Source organism: Eubalaena glacialis, chromosome 2, assembly GCF_028564815.1.
Source record: "Eubalaena glacialis isolate mEubGla1 chromosome 2, mEubGla1.1.hap2.+ XY, whole genome shotgun sequence".
Taxonomy (NCBI): Eukaryota; Metazoa; Chordata; class Mammalia; order Artiodactyla; family Balaenidae; genus Eubalaena; species Eubalaena glacialis.
In genome coordinates this window covers 82,665,660-82,684,629 of record NC_083717.1, presented here as the reverse complement: position 1 = coordinate 82,684,629, position 18,970 = coordinate 82,665,660, and the positions used below count along the sequence as shown (strand labels likewise).

General features: G+C 36.1%; 1 protein-coding gene across 4 annotated transcripts in view; it reads right to left on the bottom strand.

The window, feature by feature from the left end:
* The window catches only part of ATOSA (atos homolog A), an 85,983-nt gene that overhangs the window by 13,454 nt on the left and 53,559 nt on the right, over positions 1–18,970 (bottom strand). For 2 of the 4 annotated variants that reach the window (XM_061180305.1, XM_061180303.1), the window contains exons 3-9: positions 11,485–11,669; positions 10,308–10,510; positions 9,902–10,027; positions 7,294–9,142; positions 5,026–5,145; positions 1,759–1,838; positions 930–1,038 (exon numbers count right to left, since the gene is read on the bottom strand). In XM_061180305.1, coding sequence (XP_061036288.1) covers positions 930–1,038; positions 1,759–1,838; positions 5,026–5,145; positions 7,294–9,142; positions 9,902–10,027; positions 10,308–10,510; positions 11,485–11,669 — 2,672 coding nt within the window. The remainder of the gene's footprint in view (positions 1–929; positions 1,039–1,758; positions 1,839–5,025; positions 5,146–7,293; positions 9,143–9,901; positions 10,028–10,307; positions 10,511–11,484; positions 11,670–18,970) is intronic. The other 2 variants (XM_061180306.1, XM_061180307.1) reach the window with 2 other exon arrangements.

Genomic DNA, 18,970 nt, shown 5'->3' with positions numbered 1-18,970 from the left:
ATGTATCAGAGATAACCATTAACCATTTGAGTTTTTAAAAATAATCTTATTTTATAATAAATTTAGATTTACAGAGAAGTTACAAATATAGTACAAAGAACAATTTGATTTTGAAAATCAGCCTCCTTGATCCTGAATCAGCTGCTATCAGCCCACCATCAACCTTCCTGGGTCCCAGAGCCAGTTTTACCAGGTAAGAAGGTGTGGTCAAGTCTATTTTCCAGCTCGAGTAATGGATACCTCCATCCAACCTGATTTCACCTAAGTCCTGCATCTCCTCCACCAGCTCCCAATTCTAAGATGTCACTGCCAACAATTCTCCCAACTTTACTTCTCATGAAAAGGAAAGGAAAAAGGGAAATGGAAAAAGGAAAAAGGGATAAGGAAAAAAGAAAAACGGAAAGGAAAGGAAAGGAGGTGATTTCAAGGCTTTAGAAAAACGTAATCCATTTATTTCCTTTTCAAGAACAAATGACATAAATGACACCATGGATCTAGGTTAGGAAACTTCAACTCTTAAAATAGTTTCAAAAAACATTACCTGGGCTTCCCTGGTGGCGCAGTGGTTGAGAATCTGCCTGCCAAGGCAGGGGACACGGGTTGGAGCCCTGGTCTGGGAAGATCCCACATGCCGCGGAGCAACTAGGCCCGTGAGCCACAATTACTGAGCCTGCGCGTCTGGAGCCTGTGCTCCGCAACAAGAGAGGCCGCGATAGTGAGAGGCCCGCGCACGGCGATGAAGAGTGGCCCCCACTTGCCACAACTAGAGAAAGCCCTCGCACAGAAACGAAGACCCAACACAGCCATAAATAAATAAATAAATAAAATAAACAATATGAGTTAGTCTAAACTATAAAAAATAAAATAAAATAAAATAAAGAACTCAAAGGACAGTCAGCTTCTAAAAAAAAAAAACAAAAAAACATTACCTCAAAATTTCCTAAGAGACTAAGACTTGTTATAGGTGGAGCACTAGAACTCAGAAATGGTTTTTCATGAATATCTGGATCATCTTCAATGTTTAAACATGGTCGAGGACTATTTAAAAAAAGAACAAATCAGCAAATGGACACATTAACAACAGTATTTTCTAATTTACTTTTGTACCAATTAAATTAGGAGGATCTGATCAATTTTACTTAAACTACCATAATAAAAAATTAATGTAACCAAACTTTAAGATATGAAATATCTCATTCTAAATTCCTGATTAGATTTTATAATCTTTGCTATAATATTTGATAAAGAATATAAATAACATCCTAGGTTTCAAGGTGGAATTTATAACATATCACATAGCAGCATCTACTGGAAATATATAATATTGTAATGCAGTCTTCGATATCAATCTTCATTTTAAGTTAAAAATTAGAATACGAAGGCAAACTTATGTGACTAAGGAATATAATGAGAGTATTATTTGTCAACATGGAACAAACTGCCAAGGCTTTTTTGCAAAGGAGTATAAGACAAAGGAGGAGGTGAATGACCAGAAACAGACAAACCCACTTAAATGTTAAAACCAATGTAAGTGTTTGTTTATCATAATGACCACTGTATAGTTAGTTACTCATCATCTTAATTTCTCCCTCACTCATCCTTAATAACTGTATGTGTGAAATTATCTTGAAAATGATAAACTGAAAAATGGGATTCCTGTTAAAATTTTGATTTTCAGAGTCAACATAATTTACTGTGAAAGGCTAGAATTTTGTGCAAGATTATTTCATATACACTAATGAATTTTAAGATAAATACCTTCTAGATGATAAGCTTTTCAGATGCAGTAATGAAGAATCCAGATTAAAGCAACCTGATTGTGCCTTTCTTTGAGGAACCTAAGGTTAAAATAATCACTTGTTAGGTTTCAAAAGAATTTCAGAAGACTATAATTTTTTTCTTGAATTGATAGAACAATTTTCAAATGAAAGCTAAGCATATCTTAAAAAATAATAAAACTTCTCTCCTAACAGCTTATTAAAATCATGCTCTTTATTACATACTGTCCCTATGTCCTCATTTTATTAACTAGTTTGGAAAAAAGATGATTAATAAAAGCACTTTTACTAGGTTTTGATTTTTTTCTTTTTTTGGCTGACCACACTGCGGTATCTTAGTTCCCCAACCAGGGATTGAACCCTGGCCACGGCAGTGAAAGCGCCAAGTCTAAACCACTGGACCGCCAGGGAATTCCCTAGGTTTTGATTTTTTAAGAACCAGAACCAGTTTTTTCTAAAACCAAATCTTACATGTAATCCCAATATATAATATAATAAGACTTTTACTTTTTTACTTTATATACTTCTGTATTGAGGGGGTAGGAATAAATGATTTATAGCTTTACAATAAAAGGGGGAAAAAAAGAATTAAATGGCGATGGGAGTCTGGGGTCCTGCCAACCCTCCTGTTCTTTTATCCATCCCTACTCAACTGCACATTTCCAAGAACCCTGGCTGGGGCTTCACAGAGAATAGGTTTGAAAAATACTACTGTGGATTTTTAACCACTATTGTATACCAAATTACATTTAAGACAAACCACCAACTAGCTAAAAATAATCTAATAATGAAAGACCCAAGTGTAAATTAAAGGTCAACATGCAAGTTAGACGGATTTGTCTCTAGAATTAATGTTAAATATGTATAAAGTATCTGAGTGATTGGTCTAATTTGTGACTAAGAAACAGATGATACTGAAAGTCTAAACAACCTCAATATTTTTGAGAGTTGTACAAGTACACCATTCTATATTTTGGAGTTAGAACTTAATGTGAAATCTTCAATCCAGATTCTCAGGTCTTCAATTCGGGAAAGTTTTCTACTTTCATTGCCTCTAATACTGCATTTTCCTTATTCCATCTAGTCTTCCTTTTGGAATTTCTACTAGGCTTATACTGAACATCTCATTTTATCCTCCAGGGCTCTTTCATATTTTACCATCTCTCTTCCCTTCTGCACTTTATTCTAGGTGCTTTCTTAATATGTGTCTATCCACTGACGAAACCTCTATTCAGGTGATTCCAGTCCATCATTTAATCCATGTGTATGTGTATGCGCACGTGTGTGTACACTTCAATTACATTTTTCATATTTTTAATTTCTATTTTTCCAATCCCACATGTTCTCTTATCTCAGTTCCCTGTCTTTATCTTCATTTATCTCTTGGAACATTCATTCATTCATTCATTCATTCATTTATGTTAACATCTTTATTGGAGTATAATTGCTTTACAATGGTGTGTTAGTTTTTGCTGTATAACAAAGTGAATCAGCTATACATAAACATATAACCCCATATCTCCTCCCCCTTGCGTCTCCCTCCCACCCTCCCTATCCTACCCCTCTAGGTGGACACAAAGCACCAAGATGATCTCCCTGTCTTGGAACATTTTAAAAAGAATTATTTCTGATTCTCTTTCAAGTTGCTCTGATAACAGGATTCCTAAATATGAATTTTCCCACTTCTTCTTCTTGCTGATTCTTTTAAGGTGCTTTGTAATTTTAATTCCCCTGAGATCATCCTCAGTAAGAGTTACCTTCCATGAAAATAAATCCTTGGTGCCATGGGTAATAGATGTGGGATAGTTTCATGTTTTCTCATAGACAGCACAAATTCAGAACCCCCTAACCATGGATGACTTAGGCTTAGGTCCAAATTCTTCTGGGGGCTTCTTTTCCCACCTACTCTATCCCTCCTATTGCATCCCTTAAGTAAGTAGGTGATTTTTTTTCTCTTCTCCCATTTCTAGAATGGCAGTCCTCACCTGTTTCTGGCTTTATGGAGTTTGGTTTTAGGTCCCAGCCATGACTGGTGTAGACCTGACTCCTGATCCAGCAGGAGCATTAAACCCTAGCACTATGTTAGATTTAGATACCTTAGAAGGTCATAATTTGCCCCAAGTTAGTTTCAGAGATTTATCTTTCTTGCTCTTACACTATATTATGTATTTAAAAGTTGTGTTATATTTTGTCCAGGATTTTTGTGTTTGGGAAGGAGGAAGGATCTTCTTGTATTAACTCAGTCCACCATATTGAACAGAAGTCTGTAGTGCTTTTTACACCAGCATGATGCTGTAAGTTTTTTCCTCATCACTTGGGCATTTTGAAAGCACCTCATACGTAGGTCAAACATTTGGGGTTATTTTAAATTGTTTAGAATTCAACTTCCCTAAAATAAACATTTAAGGTCCAAGTTACAAATTTAAAACTAAATCTCTTATTCAAGAATTAATTTTTGAAAATATGCCAGATATTGCATGCTTTGAGTTTACTTAAAAAACTCACATAAAAACAAAAACTATGTCAATAGCAAAATAAACATGTTTTTAGTTTACTAGGATATTGACTGCTTACCTCTGGTTTAACTGAAATGGCAGCTTTAGCGACTATCAAATGCTTACCAGGAATGATACTAATCATCTTCCCAACACTAAGGTAGACATTACCACCCCCTTTTTTCAGATGAGGAAACTGAGGCTCAGAGAGACAATATTTCTCACCTAATGTCGCACAGCTAGGGTGAAGTCAGTGTGACGCCAAAGCGAGGTTCTTAACCACACACTCAGATCTATAAATTTATTAGTAAATGTAGAGTGGGGAAACTTATATGTCTCAAAATAAGAAGATTAACTGTACAGGTCGCAAGTCAAAGACAGCCACGAATTTGATTCCCAGATGATTCAGCTGGTGGTGTCAACCAGCCTCAGTACCATGATACAAATCTATTTAGAGAAAATCCACTTGACACTAAGTATTTTCTTTACATTAGTGAGAATTAATATGCTGGACAAAAGAATTTCAGAGAAATTTTATAATCCTAATACAATAAATTCATTTTTATTCATTTTTTCTGCCTTTTTCCATATTAACATTTAGCTATTAAATGTATCAAAAAATAAAATGTTTTCCCACTAGAAATTTATTTTGAAGGTATTTAAATTTTTTCAATTAAAATTTGGATAAAGTGATTTGCAAACATTTTACATGTTTTGCAATTCTAAACATAAAATAAGAGAAAAACACTTACAGGACTGGAAAGAAGAGGCAATCCAGTTCGAGGATGAAAGGCTCTGGTTGAGGTTCCATCCAAGGAATGAAAATTATGTTTCTGCCAGACACTTGACTGTTTAAGTGGTATAGTTCTCTGCTAGGAAAAGATTCAGATTTTAATGGCAATATTTAAAATTTTTTTGTTTTTAGATTTATTCTTAACATGTACTGAGGTATTACATCCTTGGTGGTAAAGCTAACAACCTATATAACTATCCATACCCACATATATATACACTTTAATCAAAAAACAGTGTTTAAGAGTTTTTTCTAAGATGCTGAATAAACTCAAATATTCTAAAAAAAGTATGTCCAAACACAATTGCCTTATCAACATATTTATAAAAACTCAGTCTGGGCTTCCCTGGTGGTGCAGTGGTTAAGAATCCGCCTGCCAATGCAGAAGACAGGGGTTCAATCCCTGGCCCGGGAAGATCCCACATGCCGCGGAGCAACTAAGCCCGTTCGCCACAACTACTGAGCCTGTGCTCTAGAGCCTGCGAGCCACAACTACTGAAGCCCATGTGCCTAGAGCCCGTGCTCCGCAACAAGAGAAGCCACCGCAATAAGAAGACCTCGCACCGCAACCAAGAGTAGCTCCCGCTCACCACAGCTAGGGAAAGCTCGTGCACAGCAATGAAGACCCAATACAGCCAAAAATAAAAACAAATAAATAAATAAGTTTATAAAAATAAAACAACTCAGTCTATCATCTAGTAAGCTAATATTCAATTCTTTTAGTCTGTGAAAAAAAAAACCTCACAGTTAGAAAAAATTAGTAAAATATTCTAAAATATAAAACTATGCCAGTAGCAAGAGCCATTCTCAGAAAATATAATTTGGTACAGCATGATACAAAAATTTAAATGTGAATTTTAAAATATACTTAACACAGTCACAGTATCACGTTTTTGAAGTGATATAAGAAATAGACTAATTCTTAAGAATTTAAAATGGCAAGTTTATACCCAGAAATTAAAAAATGCATAAAAACACATGAATAAAAATCAGAGAAGAATAATTGGGGTCCTGGCTCTACCATTTACTAGCTTTATGACCTTGGGCAATTTACTTAACCTCTCTGGGCCCAGAGTCCTCATTTGTAAACTGGAGTTAGTAATAGCACCTAACCTCATAGCGTAGTGAAAGGATTTAGTAAGCCAGCATGTATAAAATATTCAGAAGAGTGCCTGGGCACCCAGTAAATGCTATATAATTAAATTTAAAATGAGTGTATGAAAAAACAAATCTTAGTGGCTTGAAAAATACCATGGTCAAAGTAAGTCTCCCTATTAGGTACCAGAAAGGATCATGAAAAGCTAGTATTCTTAAGGCCAGGGTAGGTTTTTGTGACAATTATAGTTTTAGGAAATTGGAAACTGTCATTTGATTAAATCCATGTGTTAGAAAGAGATCGTCTGTTGAAAAATATTAATTGGAAACATGGCATACTTTTAAGACTCTAATGTCTGGCAAAACTAATTTGTATGATAAAGAAGATGAATCAAGGTTATTCAGATTTGGATAGAGGCAGTTAAGTAGTTTTCCATATAACTGAGATATAAATTTGTGATACTTCTTGGAGAAATAAAGGAAATTTAAGCCTAATAATAATTTTCTAAAGTTAAAAAGTGGTTTGGTGGACAAATAAAATGGAACTAACTTAAATAACTTTGATTTAGGTAGTGCATTAAAAGCTTACAAAATGTTTAAAGATCTATAATTTGATTACCACCACAACTATAAGCAAAAGAGATTCATCGTTCTTATTTTAAAATCGAGGAGACTGAGGGTTTTACAAGTTACGTGATTTATTCAGCTTCACTCAAGGACCAAATCGTCAGGACTGAAACTTGGGTATTCTGACCAACAGCCCAGTGATTTCACTATAGATATTCCTAAAATCCTTAGCTGAGCAGTGGCATAACACAATGGGCACACTGCTTGTACTAGGCCAGAGCTGCTATCAAACAATACCTTAAGCTAATGATACAGGTTTCACTTCTGACTCTTATTTACTCTCCAGCAACTGTTCACAGTATTAATAAACAAAAAAAAGGCAACAGGAAGAATTTACCTAGCATTTGCTCTGAAGTGGGTGGGTTATTTACAAGGATGTTTATTATATCAGACAGTGAGTTCTACAGATAACGGGCATCTTGGGCCTAACTAGATCTCCTGTAAACAAAATTCAAACCATAACAAATGTTTGAGGATTATATTTGAAATGTTAGATATTACTTACCAATACCTCTTTATTTTTCAGTCGTTCACACGTAAACAAACAGTCTTTTATATTCTTCCTCTGAGAACAGTTTTGAGATTTTTCATCAACTGGATCTTCTTTCTTCTCCTGTTCATTTTTTAAGTGGTTTGGCTTTTTGCATTTGAAAACTTCACTATCTTTATTGAGATAATTTTCTATACTATTAAGCTGAGTATTTTGTTCGCATGACTTAGGCTTTTTTGAGTCTTTATCTGAGCACTCATTTGCATGTTTGTTCAAATATCCAGACATTTCCAACACAGTAACATTTATTTTTGAGTCATTCTTTTTTGAATGATCAAACTGGTGACTGTTAAAAGATTCTGGATTATAATTTTCATTTTTTATTATTTTGTCCTTATACTTATTTGTGCAAATCTGTTTGTCAATACTGTTACATTTTGAATACTGTTTATTGATTTCATTGTCAATTTCTTGTTCCTTAAATTGACACTCAGAAAGTGTGTTTTCCAATCTGATTGTGAAATCTAAGTTATCTTCTTTGCAATGAGACATATTTGAAGGATTCATTAAACCAGTGGCTTTGTTCTGTGTCTCTTGAAATGTACTTTGGATTTCACGAGGATTGTTCTGATGCAGATTTCTTCTTGTTTGAGGTTTCAAAGAAGGCTTGACATTACTATTGCATTTAAAAGAACTAAAATATTTATTAGGTGTTAAGTTTTTCCCTTCACTGATGTTATCTAACAAGGAAAATTTTGTATCAGAAGTGGAAACAGAGGTGTCATCCTTGTTTTTCTTCAACAAATTTCTGTCTTCATAGGAACTCCTAAACAGTTTAGAAGGAACTGAACTGGAGTCCTGCATGTTGAATGATTGCCGGGGCATGTGAGGTGCTGTTGGATCAATATGCTCCAAGTGCTGAGCAATCCTTGCAATGACATCTTGCCGCTCCTGGAGTAAAGAGCTTATCAAAGGATTAATCTCACCAACAGACTGATGAGAATGAAGACCATTAGAGATGCAAGTCTCACTTCGAGGAGTTTCTGGTTTTACTCGAATTTTCCCTTCATTGGTGTCTTCTGAGGAGGTGAGCTCTGGATTACCAAAAGAAATGGAGAATGTTTCTTTACATTTTCTCACATTTTCATTTTCTCGTGAAACCCGGAAAAGTTTTGAATTAAGTGAACTAGATTCTTGTGTATTAAGTGGATGTCCAGAAACATGTGAAGTGCTTGGATCACAATGAATCAAATGCTGAGCTATTCTTGCAATAACTTCTTGTCGCTCCTGAATTAAAGAGCCTATTAAAGGATTAGTCTCACCAACTGACTGCCAGGAACTCTGGTGGCTAGATTCACTAGAATCAATCACTGAAAATGATTTTAAAGTTCTCACTGATGTTTCATGTGACTTTTTATCTCCTATACCACTGAAGCCCAGAATATTGCCTTGAGATGTTCCATAGTCAGATTTACCGCTAGTGCCCGGATATAGTTTGACATTTTTGACAGCTGCAGTATATTCTGGAGTTGTGCCATTTTTTGCATGTAATATTATGCTTTCGGGTGCCATGGTCCAAGTTTGTTTGCTACACAGACGCTGTGAACCGTTTGTACTACATTGCTCTGCTTCAGTAGAATTTCGGTGCTGATGGGTTTTAAGTTCATGGTCTTGAACTCTTTTCTCATAAAGGCCAATATTCGTGTGAATACTACAGGTCAAAACTGGATAATTAGATTGTCTGGGCAAGGACTGAACACTGACTTTCAAGGCCACATTGTGAGACACATTGGGAACAGGAAACACATGTTCAGTTGGAGTCTGTGAAAAATTCCACTGTAGGTCTACATCAGCAGCACTGATTCTAGAATCACATAGAAAAAAATGGAAATCAATGGATTATAAAACATATCATTATTATATGTTATTTAAAAAATTTTAAACAGTCATATACTTACCTTTGTTTGCATTAATTACTATTGAGATTTTATTTTAACCTACTTAACCGTGCATGTCATTCTAACAAAACCAACATAAATAGATTATACCTGGAATAGAGACCATCTTCTTTTTAAGAACACTATTCTCTTAAAGCATTAAAGCTCAAAAATACTATAATTTAAAATTAGTTGTCAAAACAGAAAAAAAGGACTTTCCATTTACTACTAAATAAATGGATTCAGCTAATTCTATTGCGCATGGTGATTAAGAGATACTCTCTATCTCATGGCCACCTGCCTAAAGAGACAGTTAAGACAGTTGTTCAGCAGCCTGTGTGTTTATAGTTTTCAGGATCTAAAAATTAAGTCTACCATTATGGAAATTCAGCAACCCAGAAAGTTTTTCCACTTTATTTATAATGGTGGTACGTTCTCATTGTTAGTTCTGTAAAGTAAGCTAAAAAGTTCTCTGAAAACTATTCTACACCAGATTTAACCCAAGAAGCAAAATTCATATTGAGTCATATCTAAATTTCTCTAACTTGTTTTGAAAAATACTTCAGTAAATTTTGTCCACTTATATTTAGAAATGAAGGAAATAAACTGCTTAAAAGGTAAAATTTCATTCAGTAGCTAACCACTGTAGCTGAATACACATTGTCCTTTTTCTGCCCTAGACATACCTGTAAAGAATATTTCGTGGAATAGCACCATGAGAAACACTCAGCCAAGCACTTAATTGAGAAAAAAACACAAATGAGCGGACAGCTAATAGGAGAGTCTTCTCTTCAATAAATCGATCGCCACTCCTAAGGGAAGTAAAAAAGCATCATCTAAATGTCAGCAAGTACAAAATGACTAAATTTTAGAAAGATAAAAGCTGAAATAAACATATCACTCAGGATATGTGCTTTCAAGAGTATAGGAGTGCATTTACCAGTGTCACCTGAAGTCACATAAGTACTAAATATGTAAATTTTACTACATAAATAGAGGGACTCAAAGATATGATATATTATTAAAATAATTTATATAAAGTAATGGAAAACCTGATTTACAAAGGACAACTTCAAACTCAGTTCAACTTACTGTCGAGGAACTGGCTCCAATATCCATCTTTCTAATAATAACGCATCTTGCTTAATCGCAGGATCATTTAGATCAATCCCTTCTGTGGTGGGCCCATCGTCACTGTAGCAGCAATCTGGTAGTAGCATCACTTCCACCATGATTGGAAGGTTATTCTTCCACAATAATGCGACCTCAGACCTAGTTCTTCGGGCTTGGCGACACTTGGAGAAGATGGAGATAAGCAAAATGGCTTAAGAGCCCACCCAATTTTATATTTAAATTTGAAAAGTATAATTGTAAAGCAGACATCTGTATGAAAATGAGTTGCCTATTGCAGGGCTCAGCTCAGGCTTGTCTGCCTATTTAGGTTTCCTCATTAAACAATGCATCAGCACTAGGAGCTCTAGAGTGTGGGGATTAGTAGCAAACAACAATTATGATGCAAATTTTCTTGGGGGAGGATATCTTTGCTCTACTTTGTGGAAAAAGAACTGCCATGCCCAACGTCTGACAGGCCTCAAGATGGCCCAGCCTCACCTCATTTGTTAATTACATCATCATTAATTACAGAGGAAAGATTCATTCTAAGAGCAAAATATTAAAAACTCATTTTCATTAAACACTCAAAGTAGACAAGATTTTAGAAGTTTAAAATTTTGGACTACAGTTAAGAGACTAACTGGGAGAAAAATCCTTACAGCAAATTATACGCTACATACCAAAATAAATATTTTTAACAGTATTATACAAAAACATTAATGATAGCAAAAAGTATCCTCCCATTAAAAAGGGGAGGGATATAAGAGGGAAAGTGATTAACGTGGGGAAAATAATTATGAACATCAATCTACTAAATAAACAAGAACACAAAGTTGATGAACCGGGGCTGAGACTAAAACTAAAGAAAAGCTAATTCATAGTAACAAAGATAATCTTAAATCTGGTGTGTGTGGAGGCAGGTATGAAACTGGCTGCCCACCTGCCTGCTGATGGAAAAGCTACCCACTGTGGCCTTTTAGAGCCTTGTTTACGAGCCAAAATTATTAGCTGCGGTTCAGGATTAGTACTTTTTCTTTATGTTGTGACCAATTTTATACTTAAATGTGAACATTATAATTGTGATTTAACAAAGTTAATGACAGAATTTAAACAGGTTTATATAAAAGATAAAAAGCATTCAAAACACAATTCTCACCTGGGCCAGCTTATCACTACATTCATGTTTGCTAGTTACTGGGTAACAGGACTGTGCTGGAGGGCAATGGAAACTTTCCGTCCGACCTTTAACAGAACATTCAGGTGTTCGTCCTTCTGTTATTAACAAGGCCAGAGAGACCAAGAACTCCTCTGCATCATATTCAAAATATTCATCCAGACTATCTGGTATCAAAAAAAAAGAAAGAAAGAAAGATGGGTCCTTGCTTTAAGGTATTCTTGACAAGAACTCATTTTTTTTTTTTTAACATCTGTATTGGAGTATAATTGCTTTACAAGAACTCATTTTCTTATGTCTAAAATAACTAATGCCATAGCCCAAATTCAAGTATATTCACTAACAAAGAGTGAAAAGAGAATAAAAGTGAGGCAATTAAAATACAATAAACTCTTGGTACTTCCCTGGTGGCGCAGTGGTTAAGAATCCGCCTGCCAGTGCAGGGGACACAGGTTCGAGCCCTGGTCCGGGAAGATCCCACATGCCACGGAGCAACGAAGCCCGTGCGTCACAACTACTGAGCCTGAACTCTAGAGCCCGTGAGCCACAACTACTGAAGCCCATGCTCCTAGAGCCCGTGCTCTGCGACAAGAGAAGCCACTGCAATGAGAAGCCCGCGCACCGCAATGAAGAGTAGCCCCCCCTCACCGCAACTAGAGAAAGCCCGTACGCAGAAACAAAGACCCAATGCAGCCAAAATAAATCAATAAACTTATTAAAAAAAAACTAATAAACTCTTAATTCACAAGGTACAGAAGTCAGATGATGATGGGATAATTCAAAACTTCATTTAAGACAAAGCTGGTTAAAATTACGGCATAAAATTGTTTTTACGTAAACTTCAATTAAAATGTTTAAGATTTAGGAATACATTTATAATCTTTTAGATAGTGATATTTTTGGACATCAAATACAGTAGTTTTCACACACAAAACTTCGCCAATAGCCAAAAGGTCAAAATGTCTTATTAGGTCATATAAATATTTTCAGCTAAGATGTCTTATTACTGTTATTAAATATTAGAAAAAGAGGCAGATACAAATGTATGTTTCTCCCTTTCTCTCCCTCTCCCTTCCTTAACTAGTTCCTTGTTCTTACAGACCTAATTCTGCGATGTGGACACTCACAGCCACAGGGTCCTTCTCTTTCCTTGCTATGCAGTGGTAGTAGTTCCACAAGAAGAAATTTTATAATTATCCAACAGGAGATGCAAGCCTGTATTGCAATATATGAAGTGTGATATTTTTTGGTTACTAGGCAGTTCCAAACAATCTAACCTGCAGATGTTTCACTTAGATGTATTAAATTTAAAATTTTTCACAAGTCCTCCAATTTTAGAAGCACGGTTAGTTTTTAAAACTGTTAACCTGCTATGCAGGTTGGACATGCATGCATGTGTACATTCACACACGAAATTCAATTTATAGTGCAAACTTGAAAAGGTTGCTTTCTCTTATCTCTGCCAGCTAAGAAACACATATTTTAAGTGCCTAGCACACTGTAGTAGGTGACAAGGGGACACAAAGTTGTACTGCACATAGCTACTAGTTTCAAAGGATTTGATTCAGAGATGATTTTTTAAAACAATAGAACACTGAAGCATATAATAAATTCCAAAGAAGTTCAGATAACAGTGGTAAAATTTTGCCAAAGAGGTAGATGTTAAGCTGAACCATGAGAGAGAAAGTGCAACTTGAGTGGAGCATTTGTACCAAAAAAGTGTAGAAAAGGCAGGACTGGAGCCTGATTGTGAATAGCCTTGAAGAGTATGACGACGAGTGCCTATTTCTAGCCTCAGGAAGGCTTATCAGGAAAAGAAGGAGTCTTGAGAGCCAACTTGATTGAGCTGGTATTTTAATACCATTCAGTCCCTAAAATGACCATTTGCAACATATAAAACAACAGCCTGCACTTAGTAATGTTAGGCATTGCCAGTTCTCACTACTTTCTATACATTAACTCATTTACTCCTCAAAGCAGCTCTAGAAGGGACTATTACCACCATTTTTATAGATAACCGAAGCATAGAGAGGTTAAATAACTTGCCCAAGATCACCCAGCTAGGAAGTTGCAAAGTTGAAATCTGAACCTACACAAGTCTGGTTCTAGAATCTGAGTCCCTAACTACCCCATGCATGCTTTCTTTCACTGTGGCTACAAATTTTGCCTTTATATACTTTAATAGATGTTTGTAAAAATATAAATATAAATAATATATATTCAACATATATTTTAACAATATATTTTGGAATACTGTGGTACAGGATTTGTTTCCAGGAAAAGGACCGTAATTTATAATAATGCGCCAAACTGGGGAAAAAAAAAAGAGGTCTCAACTTTCAACTTTCCTCCAGGAACCAATTAGGTCATAAGCCAAGGGTCTCCTGTGGTCTCCTGGGACTCACTGAGTTAAACCGTGGTGTCCTTCAGAGGGAAGCAAGACATAAAAAGAAATCCATTCAGACCTTTCTCTGATGGTTCTGTGGGTTTTCAAGGCTAGCTCAGGCTTGCCATGGGCTGGCTACATGGGATGATTTTAGCTCCCGGGAGATTTCTCTAGGCTCATCCTTTTCCCTCTCTCGGACTGTGGGGTAATCCTGGAGAGCTAAGAATTGTGGCAGAGCAGTGGCTCTTACGCTATGGAATGCTGAATGATGTCAAGATGTCAGTTAGGGCTTCCCTGGTGGCGCAGTGGTTGAGAGTCTGCCTGCCAATGCAGGGGACACGGGTTCGAGACCTGGTCTGGGAAGATCCCACATGCCGCGGAACAGCTGGGCCCGTGAGCCACAATTACTGAGCCTGCGCGTCTGGAGCCTGTGCTCCGCAACGGGAGAGGCCGCGATAGTGAGAGGCCCGCGCACCGCGATGAGGAGTGGCCCCCGCTTGCCACAACTGGAGAAAGCCCTTGCACAGAGACGAAGACCCAACACAGCCATAAATTAATTAATTAATTAATTAATTTAAAAAAAAAAAAAAAGATGTCAGTTACTCCATGTGAGTACCAAGGATGGTTCACAGCCTAAGTAATGTCTCATATATATTTGGCACTATTTTTTTTAAATTATAATTTATCTCCAAAACCCTAGCAGGATATCCATTGACAGATGAATGGATAAAGAAGACGTGGTACATATACAATACAATGGAATATTACTGAGCCATTAAAAAGAACGAAATAATGCCACCTGCAGCAACATGGATGGACCTGGAGATATCATACTAAGTGAAGTAAGTCAGAGAGAGAAAGACAAATATCATATGATATCACTTACATGCGGAATCTAAAAAAAAAATGATACAAATGAACTTACTTACAAAACAGAAACAGACTTACAGACTTAGAGAATGAATTTATGGTTACCCGGGGGAAGGGTGGGGAGGGGGATAGATTGGGAGTTTGGAATTGACATGTACACACTGCTATATTTAAAATAGATAATTAATAAGGAGCTACTGTAAAAAAACAAAAAACAACAACCCTATCAGGAAATGGCTTACTCATATACTAGAAATTACCGAGTTTAAAGTGATAAAAATTAAACTGTTACACATTGTAAAGCAACTATACTCCAATAAAAATTAATTTTAAAAAACTGTTACGTGATGACAACCTTTAGGAACTTGTCAGGAAAAATTTATGGGTGTCTGAATTTTAATAAATGAGAATACTAAATCACAGTAGTCATTAGAAAAGTTGCATTATTAAAATTTTGATAATTTCAATCTCTAAAACCTCTGCCATAGCACAGAGTTTACTGTAGTAAAGAATATGACTAAGGAACTGGGAAATTTTATGTCATACTAAAGAAAATTCATTAGATACAACGATACTTTGAGGACATAGCTTACTCAAGAAATAAGGTATAATTTTTGGGTCTCTGAAAACAATTTACTCTTTACAAAAACAAAAAGTGTTGCAAATCTAGACAAATATGGGCTGCTAAGGCTTACCTACTAGCTATACATTTTAAAAGAGAGAAATTATTTGATGTAAAACATAACTTTGAAAAGAACAGAAAGGATGTTATAAATTCTCACAGGCTATCAATGACAAATCATTAGAGAGTGGGAATTAATCAATCAAAACATAGTCCCTCTGCCCCCAAAACCTCAATGAGGATAGTGCTTACACCACAGTCTGACTAGAAGCCATGACCAGACTAGCTCCTTTTTTGTGGCACACTCTTCTGGCTCCGGAGTTCAGCCATCTTAAAGTTCTTCATCTGTTCTCTCCAACAAAAGAGGTTAATAATTTGGCCACTGGGAAAACCTTAAACAATCAGAATGACCCATAGGTGAAACAGACTAACTTGGGAAGTAAATTCTTCATCACCAAGGGTGTTCACAAACAGACTGATAAACAATTGCCAGGGGTGTGGTTGAAGGGATTTAGCTGTCAAGTGGAAACTGAACTAGACTTGCAGTGGTTCTTTCAACCTTGAGAGTCTGTGAATCTCTGTTCTTCAGAAGTACTTCATAAAAAACCCAGGGGAGAGGCCAGAACCACCACTTCCTTCTTGGGAGGCCCTAACCAGGAGCCCCTCTGAATCAGAACTCATCATAAACACTTAATGGTGGTGTCTCTGGATCCTTGATTTAAAACAAAAACCTAGGACACTTCAAAGCTCTGTCTCAAGGAAACAGAAGAAGGTCCTTCCTACCATTGGGCTGCTGTATATACTGTTCAATTTACTTCTAAAGCCTGCCAAGGTAGTAGATTTCACCCCCCTCATATATGGAATAAAATGGCAAGAGAAGCATGAGAACACCTGGGGGATTGCCAAAAAGAAAGTTTCTCTAAAAATAATGTCCTTTCAAACTTATGATGGACAATCTAGTAATACGAATAAAAATTCTTCTGTGAATTTATTCCAATGAAATAATAGAACAAGTACACAGAGATGAATGTTGAAGGATATTTATTAAAATGTTTATAGCAGTCAAAAAAAATTGTAATCAATCTAAATGTCCAACAAAAAGGGACTGGTTAAATATACTGTGGTACAGTTTTATCTAAAATAATGATATAGATCTACTTTTGACAAGGAAAGATTATCTACACCATAAGTGAAACACAACTCTCAAAAGAATGTTATGATCATGTGTTTGTGGAATTACACATGCATAGAAAGATATACATGCAACAAAATATTATCAGTCCTATAAAGCAAACACACAAACTAAATTTTAAATAAATTACTATTCTCTGACTGGCATTAGATAAATGATAAAGCCTATTAACTGAAAAATAATATGTAAATAAAAGAATTACATAGTGTCATATATTTTAATTAGAGTTATTGTTTTGTAAAACCCCTGCTAAGGAGATCACAGTTTGGTTACTCAGTAGAGGAATTTGTGAAGACACACATAGGTAACAGCACACTGGTTCTGGTGTTGAAAAATTAGAATTTAGCAGTTTGAAACACTTTTCTGCTTTGCTTTCTTTCTTTTTTTTTCTCTTTATAAATAATCTTTTAAAAATAATTAGGTAAGAACTAGCTTCTCATACTGATAATATGAGAAACATATGGATGAATCTGAGAAAGGGTGTTAAGAATTAGTAGAAGAGGTTATGCTCAGAGAATTGGACTCTCAGTTGATATTACCAGTATGTAGGTATGAAGATGGTGCTAAGTGCCACGCTGTAATTGCAAAAATTGAGAATAATTATGTAAATGCTTTATACTAACTGTTGAGGGATGGCTTTTCTGAGCAGATAACATTTAAGCCAAGGTATGAACAAGGAACAAGCAATTCAAAAATCGGAGGAAAGAGCATTCTGAGCAGAGGGTCTAAGGTGACAATAAAGGAGTAATGTCCCAGGAACTAAAGAAGGTGAGTAAGGCTGGAATGGCAGTAGCAGAGAGAGAAAGTGGTAAGAACTATGGTTTAGAATGGTGGGCAGGGAGTACATCACACAGGATTTTGAAGCTAGGGCAAGGAGTTTAGATTTTATCCTAAATGCAATGGGAAGTCACTGGAGGGTTTTAACTAGAGAAGTGACACGATCTGATTTACATTTTTAAATGATCGCTCTGACCGCTATGTTGATAACAGAATAGGGGAAGAAGAATCAGAGTAGGTATACTAGTTAGGAGGTTGTTGTTTTCCAGGGTTGGGGACATAGTTTTGGGAATCACTGGCATTTGGATAGTATTTAGAGTGAAGAGTTACCTAGAAGTACGTAGAGGACATTCATGACAAAGGCCCGAGGCACTCTAAGAAGTAGAGATCTGTTAGAAGATGATGAACCAGCAAAAGGAGCTGGTATATGTCAAGTATGGTATCATGGAAGCTGCAAGAAGAAAAATGTTTCATGGAGGGCATGGCCAATGGTCTCAAACACTAGTGAGGTTTAATAAAATATAAACAAAGAAATGACCACTGTATTTGACAATAAGGAAGTCACTGGTGACTTTGACAGTAGCGATCTCAGTAGGTGGTGATGATGGAAGATTAGATGTGACATACATTGTCAATTATTCTGAAGGGTACAGATGATAAATACAAAAGCCTACTTTCCTAGTCCTCTCTTAACACAATGGCCATTCATGTATCACAATATAAGTATTACACATGCAAAATCATCACTCATACAAAATTGTCTCCAAATCCCAAAAGGGAATAAGAGAAGTTCCCTTCTAAGTCTATGGTACAGGGACAGGAGATTCTCCCGCTTTATGGTCCTAAAATCCAGTCACTGAACAAGTCACTAACTTGTTCTTCAAATTTCTCTTGAAATTAAACCTTCCTTTTTAACCTCAAAACAGTTACCAAGGTAGATTCCTATTACTTTACACATAAATTACTACACCAGTCTCCTAGTTATGGTCTAGGACTCTAGGCCTTTTCTTATTCATCTTGCAACCTGATGCAGATTAATCTTCCTGAAAGCCATTCCGTCACATTCCTCAAAGTTTTTCTGTTTGTTGTTTGTTTGTTTTATTGGCTCCCTAACTGCCTATTAAACCCAGTGTAAACTCTTAAGCCTGCCATTAGGGCCAGGGCCACTGTACAGAGCCAGCTACTCTGGCTGTGCATTGCCAGATTCTGATGTGAATACTGCCTCTTGAAGTTATACACTGAGGTGACCCTGCTTAAGACTCCACCCACCTCTGGTTCTTAATCTCATCTTTTCCTGCTCTCTGTGTTCTACCCAAACTGCTGTCTATACCACGCTCTACTCATTTCCCACCCTGTACCACTGCTTTTTCTTTCTGCACTGCTAACTTTAGCCAACCCTCTCCCAACTGCAGGAACTTCCACAGTTACACTAACCCATCCACTTCTTTATAAAAATATTCTTAATATTTCATAGATGTTTATCTCCTAACGGGTTAAGTTCTACATACATTGAAATATTTTTGGTTTCTCATTTATATGTTCCAATCTCACAGGTATGTGTTGAGTGTTTCTGTTTTAAGTGACAATTGTAAAGGACCTTAGAAATCATGCGGCCTAATCT